Source organism: Condylura cristata, unplaced genomic scaffold (assembly GCF_000260355.1).
Source record: "Condylura cristata isolate star-nosed mole 26May11 unplaced genomic scaffold, ConCri1.0 scaffold00016, whole genome shotgun sequence".
Classification (NCBI taxonomy): domain Eukaryota; kingdom Metazoa; phylum Chordata; class Mammalia; order Eulipotyphla; family Talpidae; genus Condylura; species Condylura cristata.
The window spans coordinates 29,770,261-29,783,072 of NW_004567117.1; the positions used below are offsets into that span (position 1 = coordinate 29,770,261).

The 12,812-nt window shown below is 38.1% G+C and overlaps 1 protein-coding gene across 3 annotated transcripts in view; it reads right to left on the minus strand.

Moving 5' to 3' along the window:
• PIAS2 (protein inhibitor of activated STAT, 2) overlaps positions 1-12,812 on the minus strand; it is a 51,104-nt gene that overhangs the window by 25,830 nt on the left and 12,462 nt on the right. For all 3 annotated transcript variants that reach the window (XM_012725897.1, XM_012725898.1, XM_004683882.2), the window contains exons 3-7: positions 11,289-11,373; positions 7,275-7,325; positions 7,056-7,146; positions 2,274-2,408; positions 404-509 (exon numbers count right to left, since the gene is read on the minus strand). In XM_012725897.1, coding sequence (XP_012581351.1) covers positions 404-509; positions 2,274-2,408; positions 7,056-7,146; positions 7,275-7,325; positions 11,289-11,373 — 468 coding nt within the window. The remainder of the gene's footprint in view (positions 1-403; positions 510-2,273; positions 2,409-7,055; positions 7,147-7,274; positions 7,326-11,288; positions 11,374-12,812) is intronic.

Sequence of the window (12,812 nt, forward strand, 5' to 3'; positions counted from 1 at the left end):
GCAAATGTTATTGTTGATACCAAGACTTCTTCGGCAAAAAGAACTCACTTATTCTTGCTTTTAATGTACACTTTATTTATATTGGAGGTTTGAGTTCCTAATCTAAAGTGAATGTGTACATCAAAACTACCATCCAGCTGATGTCTCTTTATCTTAATGAGGTAAAAGTGCAAAATTCAGAGTTGTTGGGATTTAAAATTGATCCTCTTGGGAGTGGTTTCTAAGAAAGAAGTTTTTCAGCATACAGGGCTTCATTCTTAAAATATTTTTTAACTAAAAAATTATTTTTAGATTTTTTCTGACAATTATGCCCAAAGTGTTCCTGTATTAATATATTATATGAGACATTCCCCCCAACCCCCATTAAATCATCTCATTTGGTCAGTCTTCAGACATTACTTACTTAGTGCTCTGGAATGATCAGGATTTCTAATACCTTTCATTTTTAATCTCTGTAATAACATGGCTGATGTGAGCTGTCGTACAAGATAAACAGACATGGAGTAATTCTATAAAAGAAAGATAATCTGTATTAAAAACAGACATAATAGTCTACTTTATATAAAATACCGAAGAAATTCTAGTTTCTAAAAGTAACATTCAAAATAATTTCCACAGGAAGGAGACAAAAATCAACTACTTTTGGAAGAGAAAAGCAAACCCTGATCCTATTAAGTATTTCTCAACAGTGTCGGAAAACATCCAGCTTAGGTCAGTGGATTGCGCTTCAAATTTAGCAAAACTGGTACATTAGGGGTCATCTCCATGGTTTGAAAGAAAATGTGTCCTTAGATGCCCACCTCTAATTGGAGTATTTCTGATTTTAGTTAACAGGGTTCTTAGAATATTAAAAAATGGGGCCCAGGGGCACCTCTGATGGTCAGGTCTCAGCACTCGGAAGCTATCTACGAACTCACTCCCCAGCCAGGGAGTTGATCCACATGGCAGCAGACCTCTCCTGTTTTACCTGCTGCTCCACTGAGCCGTGTATTTTTGCTTGTTCTCCCCACTCTGTCTCTGATAAATGCTCTCATCACCACTAACCCCCTCACACACACATATATCTCTGGCCTGGACTCAGTTCTTATATGCATAAATAAATCAAAATAAACCTTTTTGGAAAATATAAATAAGGGGGTCCCTCCAAAGAATCAATATTCAAACACCAATGTCTGAATTGACACTTCAAATGTAGTTTGAAATTCTAGTTCCGGCAGAAGAGACTGTCACCTGCTATATAGCCTTGAACAAATTAATTAAGTAAACCCCAAAGTCCATCTTTCTTTTGAGGAAAACTTTAATATATTTAACTCTTGATCCCAAGTGGATATTTTACTGGGGATGGGGCAGCTACTACAGTAAAAGACAAAGGAAGATTTAAAAAACTCAAAACAGCAAGGCCAGAAAGTGTCCAGTCCCATACCTCTTAAATTTTAGATCTCACACAAAGGAACTCACATTAGTTATTTTCAGATATGAAGCATTGATATACTATTTCACCTAAATGTTAAAAATCTATCTTGCCATTTCATTATGTACACTCATTCAATGGATTTTACAATAAGCAAAACTGTCAATATTTGCTCAACAAAATATTTTAGCTCATTTTTAATGCCCTAGAAGTTCTTTTAAGTAGCATTTAAATAGCCTATTTATGGTGCAAATTTTACCAGTTTATTATTTTAATTACAAGGAAAAGGTATTATTGCCATTATGTATGTAACAAAAATATTGCAGCATCTTCAATGTTTATGATCATTTACTAAAAACACCCTTTATACTTGCACACAACACATATTCTCTAGATTTTACATAACCTTTACAATAAATAGGCCTCAAGATGATTTAGTAAGTGTGTCAAAATCAATAATGGTCAATCTGTAACTAAAACAAGGATTTCTGAATCCTTAGCCAACTCAGTTCATGCAAATAAATTAGGACCAGTGCCCTACAAGCAAACTGACAAAGCAATCCCTCCAAAGCTTTGTTTCTCTTCATAAATACTTAAAACTTTACAATTTCTTAAACAACCATTAAGAACATTGTGATAAATCATTACCTTTATTCCTTTCCAGGAATACTCAGGAAATCTTTTAAGTTTTTAACCTTAAGAATTTCTAATCAGAAAACTAAACAAGGTAGAGCCAGTAGCCTCAGAAATAAATAAATAAATAAATAAATAAATAAATAAATAAATAAATAAATAAATAAATAAATAGTAATAATAAATAAACCATTCCAAATTTCATGCAACAAGAGGAGAGAATTTTTACCTTCCCAATTTCTGATGCCCAAGAAATGGAAATCTGATTTGGCACAGCTGAAGATAACCTAACTAAAGATGTGATATTCAGAGGCCGTCCAGGGCGCTTCTGTTCAATTCCATTTTTAGGTGGTGGTGCATAGCCCTACAACCGTAAGAAAGAAAGTTAACCTTAAATTATGTGAAGAAGGTCAAACTTTTTCTCTTGATACAGGATCCTGACAAATTTCACTTATTTTTATTTACCCAGGATATCAGTCTCCACTCTAAGGTCACCAATTCAAAAAAGGAAAATTATTTTTAAAGAATTAGAAAATGCTTCTCAAGAAACGTACACACACAAATTCATGTTCCATAATTAAAACTAAAGATGCTGACATACTACAACACTGGCTATGAATCTTTTTAAAGACAAAGTTATACCTCTTTGTTTGACTGGGCTTGGGAACTCAATGCATTCACATACTGGGCATGGAAAGAGGAAGAACAAGCTTTGGGAACTAACAGAAAGAACAAACAAAACGATCTGAAAGAATTATTAAAATCTCGTGATAAACATGTTTTCTACTAACTTCTCTCCAGGTGGAACAGAGACCATCATTTCTAAGACCATGTCAAGCTCACATGTAAAAATATTTCAACTGGCATCAAATTCTAACAGCCTGATGGCTATAACTGTATTCTGTGCTAGTCATCAAGTATTTGTTTTAAACAGCAAATGTACATATTCTGATTCACATTATAGCCAAATTTCAATTGCCATTTCAGTTTGTGATTTTCAAAACGAAAATGATAATTTTGTAGAAAACTACAAGTTAAAAATCATGCCATTTTTCACAGAACCTAAGAAGTCACTGATCAAATTTAACTATGTGCCACTGAGAAGAAAAATAATAATAATAATACAATGTAATATCACTACTTATTGATGTATACATTGCAAGAAGATATAAGCAAAATGAATTAGCTGAAAGATTTCCTTTTGGATATATAAAGCAATTTTCTGAACCACCTTTCACTCGGTTATCAAATGCTTGTTTTCCATACTCTGTACCACTAAGAGCTTTGAAGAGGAAAGTTTTTTTTTTTAATATTTATTTATGTATGCATATAGAACTGAGGTACAGGCCAGAGGTGCAGGGGCAGTGAGAAGATTCATCAGAGACAGAGCAGGGGATTGATGAAGTACACTGCAGAGAGGAGGCAGAGGGCAAGACAGGAGAGGTCTATTGTGCCCTGTGGGTCACCCTGGGGGCAGGCATCGAACTCACATGACGGGGATGTGGCCAGCTTTGCAGTGCTGCACTTTAAGCAGCTGCACCACCAGGGAGGGCAAGGAAAGTCTTTTTTTTTTTTTTTTTTAATAATATAATAGTTTATTTTTACATCATTTTGTGCATTTTTCCATCTCAGCTGCAATTCCCTTGGGCTTCCCATCACCCAATCACCCATGTGCCATCACCATAGTCCAGTGCATTTCCCTCCCCACACTGTTTTTGAGCCCAGTCCCCACTTCACCCCCACAAAATGTCTCTGGTCTATATGTTCATCATTATTTTCTCGCCTGGTCCATTATATTCCTGCTATGAGAGAAACCATCCAGTATTTTCAGGAAAGTATTTCTTAAAACCATAGTGTCTTCCACTAACAGTGCTCAGATTTCCTTGCAAGTCAATGGCACACAACTACACATGTAAATGCTGATCCACAGATCAAAGGTTTTCAGACAAAAGCCAGGATTTTTGCTCATTTCTCAAAATGTCCTTATGTCCTCTGTTGATTGAAAAAACCAAGAATGCAACTCATCAGCCATGCCACAGGACTCCATCAAGGTTGTACAAGTGCAGGCAATAACAGTACATCACAGTTGCCACCTGGCCACCAGCAGTTGTTTCAGGGATGTTAAAATAAACACCTCAGAAACACTGGTACAGGTATTTTATACTGGGCACTAGAAGCACATGTGTCAATCACAACTAAGGAATATGCCTCACTAACTCATATATGCACTCATTAGGACAGCTCTCAGTAAGTGGGGATTCACATCTGCACAATCTACAACCAGGAATAAAACTTGAAATCATTAAAAATAGAACAGAGAAGATCCTTAAAATTTTATTATACTATGAAAAGGAAAAGTGACAGAAAGGAAATATGAGAATGAGGGGACAAGGAGTAAGTCCAACTAAAGTTGTTCATGTGAAATAAATCTAATCACAAAAACTCACTAAAAAAGTTATCTTAGGCCCTCCCTGGTGGCGCAGCGGGTTAAAGCACAGCACTAAGAAGCTAAAGCCACTTCCGCATGCATGAGTTCGATTCCCACCTGCCCCGGAGGTGACCACATGGCGTGGCAGACCTCTCCTGACCCGCCCGCTGCTCCCCTCAGCAGTGTACTTCGTTGATCTGCCTGTTCTGTTACCCACTCTGTCTCTGGGGAAGCCTTTCACCGCCCCTGAGCCTCTAGCCTGTACCCCAGTTCTGTATGTACAAATAAATAAATCTTAAATAAATAATCCTGTCCCTTCCTGGTGGCTCAGTGGGTTGGAGCGCAGCATTGCAAAGCTGGCCGAGGCCCCCTCAGTGTGAGTTCGATTCCCAGTCCCAGAAGTGATCCACATGTGGTGGCAGACCTCTCCTGTCCCGCCTGCTGCTCCTCTGAACAGTGTACTTCGTCAGTCTGCCTATTCTACTCCCCACTCTGTCTTTGGTAAATTCTCTCACTGCCCCTGTACCTCTGGCCTGTACCCCACTTCTGTATACATAAATCTTTAAAAAAACAAAAAAAAAAGTTACAGGGCCTTCCTTACAGCACAGGGGCCAAAGTCTCAGCATTACCAAGCTATTGCCAGCTACTGAGGCACAAGTTTGATCCTAGGCCAGGGAACTGATCCACATGGCACAGCAGACCTCTCCTGTCTCGTCTGATGCTCCCCTCAGCAGTGTATTTCAGTAGATCAGCCTGTTCTGCTCCCCACTCTGGTGAATCCTCTCACCCCTGCACCTCTGGCCTACATCCCAGTTCTTGTATACATCAGTAAATCTTTAAAGAAAAAGGTACTCTTATAAAGATTCTAGGAATTGGTTCAAAGGTCAACAAGCACAAGAATATCAACACCATTATCAGGGAAACTTTGCTTTGCCTGTTCCTGGCCTGGAGAATAATGCCCACTGGTAGATTAACCAAGACAAAAACAATGCAACATGGTCTACCAAGATGGCAAAAATGACCTATGATCTAGTTCATGGAGAAGAGTGCAAACTAAAATGTGAGACAGCAAGCAACAATGTCATGAGCCAATTTGACAAGGAAGAGGGCAACAGGAGGAAGGAGACTGACAGTGAATCAGAAGAAAGAGACGTTAGCAAACTCAGAATCAAGTATGTGCTAGTCTTAATCACCTGAAGCATTTTAAGTCTACTCTCTACCCCCATGACTGATTGATTCACTGGTAATTTTGAGTTATGTTGTTACATTCTCCCACTGATCATCAGCATCAACTCCACTCAACCATCAAAACCTGGTTATTGACAACAGGATACAGTTGGAATATTTTAAATAGTTAGGATTCATTTATTTCTAACAATTTTCCCTTTTGAAGTTCATTTGACAAAGATCTCCGAAGCAAATCTATACGCAGCTTCTGCAGTTTCTACTTTCATCCCCCCAGAACACTATCTCAAATGATTACAGCTTCACCTTTAGAGTCATGCAGCCTCATTGTTCAAACCCTATAAAATTCACAGACTACCTGTTTCTCGGCTTTCTAAAACTACAGGCGGTGTATGAAACAAATGGGACCCCTAAACAACCAAGAAGTGAGATCTCTACAAGGGTCAATCTTGGCCATGGACCCTCTTCACTTTGGTGTTCAATGTTTAACCCAGGCTCTGCAGCGCCCAGAGTCCTGCCATATGTTTCATGACCCACTCAATTTCTCTTAGGTGTTGCTCGAACTCGTTTCAGAGCCAAGCCAGATTCTTGGCAGGAATGCTAAAAATTTCACCTCCTTTTCAATAGTCTGCTGTGCTGAAATGGCAACTTACTACGCTGGTGGAATCGTTAATTTTCCAGCACTTCAGAACAAAACACCTTCACCAGCAGCAGAGCACGGTAACAAAAGGCTGTGCTCTACTACTTTTTTGACTATGGCTTTGCTGGCCTTTTACAGTGCTGTACCAATTTAGAAGCCATCCAAACCTAAGTGAATGTGTAAACACTAGCACAACTCTAACAATTAAGGGTTCTTTTTAAGATTTAACAGTTCAAGAGCTCTCAGGTCAGAAACAGACTGTACATAAACTATGTCCATCCTCATACAGAGACCCACATTCTGCTTCACTGCTCATGACAAGCTGTCAGGCAAATATCACTGTATTCATCCCCTCAAGGCAGTGCATCATCAAGACCCAAGCTTGGAATCCTTTATCTCCCCATGTTCAGTCCTTCTCACAAGTCTCTGCCTTTCATCGTCTCACCTCATCCACAACCAAGGCCCAACTAAATCAGGCACCCATCAAGCCTGCCCTGCTACTGGGCCACCTGATAAAATTGTTAAGAGCCTATACTGTTTCCTTGCCTTCTGATGTAAAATGTTTCAGCCTTATCTTTTCCATCTTCTCTAGACACAAAACCAGGGTCTGTGGCTAATGAGTCAAGAATCTCTTCAATGGAAAAAGCACAATCTGTAAGCCAAGATGGTTCGTTGGTACAGAATTGTCAGTTTCTAGGACTTGTCACTAGCTATACTGAAGTTATATACACAAGCATGGTAAATAAAAAGCAACTTACAGGCAAAGGAAACAGCTTCCCATTTACTTTTATACACAGACTATTGGGATAGTTATCTTCTTGAGGGCAACTTGTCTCTGCCAGGCAAAGTCTACATTAAATGAAAAAAGAGAAATTATTCTTAAACAGTGTTCGCAAACATATTTATGTATCTTCAAATTCAGAACTGTATGTACACAGCCAGCCAGTATAAAATGAAACAGAAAATTTCAAACTTGCCTCAGTTGAACTTGGACTGTATAATCTCTCCTACCACCTGGCAAAAAATCCCTGTTGGAAAGAGAAAGCAATTAGGTTAAGAAAGCACAAGGAGAATTCACAACAACAGTCTCAACAGAAAAAAAGCTGTTTGATTTTTTTATTCATAATCCTTAAAGAGATGACTCCTAGAACCGAGAGCAAGTCCTAATGAAAGCACCATTGTGATGACCCTCATTAATTGACTCTTTAGTCATGTCTTTATGGCAACTTCAAGTACTGCAGCACTTGTATGAAGCAATATTTATTTTAAGAGGCTAAAGATTTGGTTAATATGAAAAGGAACACATGAGAGTCTGAGAGAGTTTAATCTGTGTACAGTGGTAATTAACTCTTGAATGAGTATTCTAATCATTTGTACTTTTTTTTTTTAATGTGAAGGCCCATTTATCAGATATTCTTATTGGTCTGGAGTCAAATATGACCATTAATCTTTATAGTCACTCTCAGGTGATTATAACAAAGAACCAAGACCTGAGTCTCAACATCTCTATACCATGGCAGCTTCATAAGTATGCACCCAGTTAAGGACACAGAACCACTTATAATTTATGGATGAGAACCTATTAGAGTCCCAAGTAAAGTATCTTTGGCACTGAACCTTCCAAACCCACACCATTTCAAAATGGAGTCCACTATGAAGCAAAACTGTTACTATCTGGGAGGCTATCAGAAATGGAAACTCAGGTCACATTACAGACCTACAAAATTAAGACTTTACATTTTAACAAGATGCCCCAAGTAACATGAATGCACATCACAACTTAAGAGGTAACATCCTTAGCCAGTATCGTAAATCTTGCATTTTCTCAGAAAGTCACTAGTCGTTAGTCTTTTCTTGAGAAAACATTTAACCCTCATCTTTCTCTAAATGGGCCAAACTCCTCACTGTTTCCACTTCGTTATGTTCACTGGGAAAACACTAAAGCAAAATAATGACCTACTCAAGCGTTACAATCCCAGCTGTGTGCTCTTGGGAGAATTATCAATTCTTCACTTTTCTGTGCCTCCATTTCTACTTCTGCTGAAGATGGAAAAGTATTGCAACTCCTTCGCAGCATTTTCATGACCATTAAACATGTCAATAATACATGTAAAGAGCCGGAAAGTAAGAAGAGCTCAACACATACAAGCAGCTGGTTGCTCTTATTGTTAACTCTGGTCTGTGTTTCCCTGGTAGTAGCTCCATCCTTCTCAAACGTGTATTCAAAATATTCCAGTATCCTAGACTATATTTACCTCTTGCGAGTAATCCATATTATCCTACTCACTAAAATCAAGAACTATTTCAGGTCTAGGCACTGAAATTTTAAAGCTAAATATGTTTGCTTTCAAAGGTCTCACATTTTCATCGGTATCAGCGGTTTCACTAGTACAGATTCTCAACAAAAAGTAAATGGTAAGGAGCACGCAGAGATACACCGCAGAATCTTACTAGGCTGGGAAACAATTTGAAAACAAAACTATAAAATATGAACTTAAAGAGATATAAGTAACGTGTTATAACGGGCTTCGAATAGCTAAGGACTTATGCCTTATTCTAGTGAGGGAAACTTGTGTCAGCTTAGGAACTACAATGTGCTAAATTCCTTCACAGACATTTCTACCAGTTATGGTTCGAAGAGCTTTCACATGTTGTTCTTATTCATCCATCAAATATAAAGCAGACATTTCCTTTATGCCAGGCTTTGAGAACATTAAATAATGGAAGCCGCTTTCATCAATAAGTACTCAAAACAATGGCACAATGCTTTGATAGAAAGTAAATATGTAGTACACTAAGAAAGTATGGGATGTGAGAAACCTGGAAAGGACTCACAGAACAGTTAAGACTTGAATAAATTCTTAAAACATTAGGATTTGCCAGAGTAGGGAGGAAGAGGCTACGCAAAAGTACACCATGTAAACCTACTTGCAGACAGGCTGTGGGGAAAAGCGGCAGGAGATGGGGTGGCATCGAAGATGAGGAGAGTGAGATGCTTAAGAGAACTGCAAGGAAGGCAATGGCGCTGTCACGGCAGGGTTGTTAGGAGGAGAAGACAAACTGGGCATTAGAAAGATGGCACAGTCTGCTGGGAAAGCCAAGAGGTTACTACAATTACATACACAAAAGGGGAGAGTATGAAGTTACTTTAGATGTAAAGACCACTGAATGATTTTTAGGCTGACAGGACTCCCTGACTAAACAGATACGTGAAAGAAGGATAAGGGGAAGAGACTAACTGCTACCAGGCTTTGGAAAGGCACAAACTGAGAGATGGAGATACCAATCATCAGGGTAAGGCGGAAAAGCAAGTCATGCCATTCAATTTTCCATAATGGTGCATGAGATTCAGTGGGCTTTAGGAACGTACCAAAGGACATGTAGACCTAAGTGGCTGAGACAGAATTCACATGCCAGCTAGTAGGACTATGCTAGCTTCCCTCCAACTTGCTTCAAGCTTTAAAGCATGAGACATAAACGAACAATGTAGTACAGCAAGCTGACAGCTATGATCAGTACATTGTGGGGTAATATAAAGAGGCTTTGTCCAGGCAGAGTCCCAAGCCATTAATAAAATAGGCAATAGTAGTCAATACATGAAGCAAAAAAAATCTCCTTATTGGCTATTGATTTTTCGACTTTGCACCCCTGGAGCCTGAACACCGTCTGTGCCATATGGTGAATAAACATTTGTTGAATGACTAAATGAGAAAACAAAAGAGAAAGGCAGCTTTGGGAGGAAGGTTATGTCCAATTTTCGGAGTACTGATGCATGTGGGGGTCATCAAAGTAGCAACAGAGATCTCTAGAGGGAAATACTGGTGACTGATTTTGCAGCCAGCACTATAAAAATGACAAGACCCCTTCAGAGAGTGCACTATCACAGATCATGAGACAAGAATCACAGACTGATTCCTGGGAACATGGAACAGAAGTCAGTGTGAGAGACAGAGGGGACGATTAGAGCCATACTATGCCAAGTGGAAGGAGTACTTTAATCAAGAATAGAGCTGAACTCACTGATCTGTCTTCACAAGATGTAATAAGAAAACAAAACCACCCAGCCAAAATGCATGTTAGACCTTACTACTGTTACTGCAAAGGGATGGAGCCAGGTGAACAACAGGGGTTCTCAGATTTGTTGCACACTGCAAACATTTGGGGAGAATTACAAACTACTGTTTGTGTTGCACACTCAGAGTCTACTGTAACTGATATGAATAAAATCTGGGCATCTGGACTCTAGCTCCCCAGTAATCCTGCCATACAAAGTTTCAGAACCACGCAGAGTTGAATGACAAAAGAAGCACAACCATCCAAAATGTATAGTAGGTTATAGAACCAAATGAACCACTTCCCCTCCCCCCCACCCCCCAAAAGAGGTAGAAATGTTATAAAGTAAGAACCAGAGCTCCCTGGAGTGATCAATTCCAGGACTGAGGCAGAAAAAACAAAACATGAGCCTAGACCACTTTATACCAGAAAGTTACTGCTCCATGTAACAAACAGTAATTCAAAATATAACCTCAGATTTTATTCAAAAGTTAATTTTTTTTTCTAACAGAGTATTAAATTTTGTTGCGTTAACTTTAATTAAAAAAATCATCTTGTTTAATTTAAAAAAATCATCTTCTTATGTGGAAGCCCTGACTCCCAATGTGAGTGTATGTGGAAGCAGAGGCCCTAACATGTAATGGGTAAATGAAGTCCTTCCTACGAGTGGAATCCTCGTCTAACATATTGGTGTTCTTATAAGACCAAGACACACACAGGAGGAGAGACACACGTGTGAACACATAGCTCAAAGACAGCAGATGCTGCAGCCCCATTCAAGAGAAACTGAATCTATCAATACCTTAACCTGGACTTCAAGTCTCCTGGGAAAATGCGTTTCTCTTAAGTCTCCCAATCTGCAGTACTTTGTTACAACAACCTTAGCAGGCTAATTAATACACTGACATGTGGAGAACCATTCAAAACAATACTCTTACCTGGATATGCATATCTCTCTAACTTGCTGAGGTGTCAGAGCAAAAATAAAAAACTTCTCTTGAAATCGTTGAATACTGCTTTGAACTGGGGAGGAAAAAAGATAGTATTTCAACAATAAATCTATGGATATAAACACCTGGCTTATGAAACCAGGCTTTCTGATAAAGTCTACCAAATTCTAAAAATTTTATGATTAAAAGATCCCAAATAAAGACAGACTAAAACTACATTCATCATGGAATCATGTAAGTAAAGTTACTCCAAAGCTAGTTCAATTTTTAAGCATTAAAGTATTTATCATTCTTTGTTTTTTCATTCTTTATTCTAATACTAACTATAATATAGTAAAAATATCAAATAAACCCTCCAAATTATATTTTATCTTTGACTATAAGATCAACAATGAAATCTTAGGAAGTTGGGGGGGAAAAAAAAACCCTGGAGAACTCTATTCAAGAAACAGGTGTCTTGCTTTTGTTTTCAATTTTTGTTCCCTTTCTTTGCTGTTTTACTTTCCACAATTCACATTCAATTACACAAGCATTTGTATAAGTTAAAACTTCTAAGTTGATAGAGTAATTATCTAATAACCTGTGTGTAAAAAAAATACCCAGTTAGAAAAGATTACCCAATGAAGCCATCCTTCTTAACTACATTTTTAAAAACTGGAGTATTTACATCTCTGACAACTGCAACAGATTAATGCTATGTATCAACTCAGTGATGTGCTAGTATTCATTAAAACTAAGAAAATGAAAGCTAATAGAGAAGCCTCAAGTCTTTTACTTCTTTATAAGCGCGGCCATAACATGGGAAAAAGGTAAACTGTGTTTTCCTGAAGAAAAATAATTAAAATGCCAAATGAATGCCCAATGTCAAGAACTTCAATTCTCAAATCAAGAAAAACACTAGTTCCTTGGTAAGAACACTCTTTTCTTTTAAGGATAGGGAGTTTATCAGCACTCACATGAAATTATGTCATAAAATGATGAATAGTTTCCCAAAACATTTTTAAAAGGAGGGGAAAGGAAATGCTGGCCATGATGAAGGCCTAAAAATGAAACAAAAATTATGGGGCAAATTACAAACACATAACTACAGTAAAACCTTCTGTTTCTTCAATTCCTACTCACTCCTAAATTCTTGCTTTCTTATGCACATGTCATCTTTCACTCGCTATCCCTTGCTACAGTCACCAGTGATCTCTTAACTTTCTGACTCAGTAAACAGAATTTTCAATCTTAATAGTGTGGCTCTCAATCTCTCCAGTTAGTAAACCTTGAAAGACCTAACATAGCTACCGATGGGTTCTAAAAGAAGAGAAAATGGGGTATTTTAAAAGCTTACAGAAGTCATGAAAATGAGAATATTTTATAACCTTGATGGGGTAGAGGGGATGGAGAGGAGGAAGTCCTCACAAGTCAAACCTCAAGCAAAATAAAAACAAACTACCTAGTTATATCAAACTACTGAAAATCTATGACTATAAAATCCTGAAAGCAGTCTGAGGTTAAAAAAAAAAA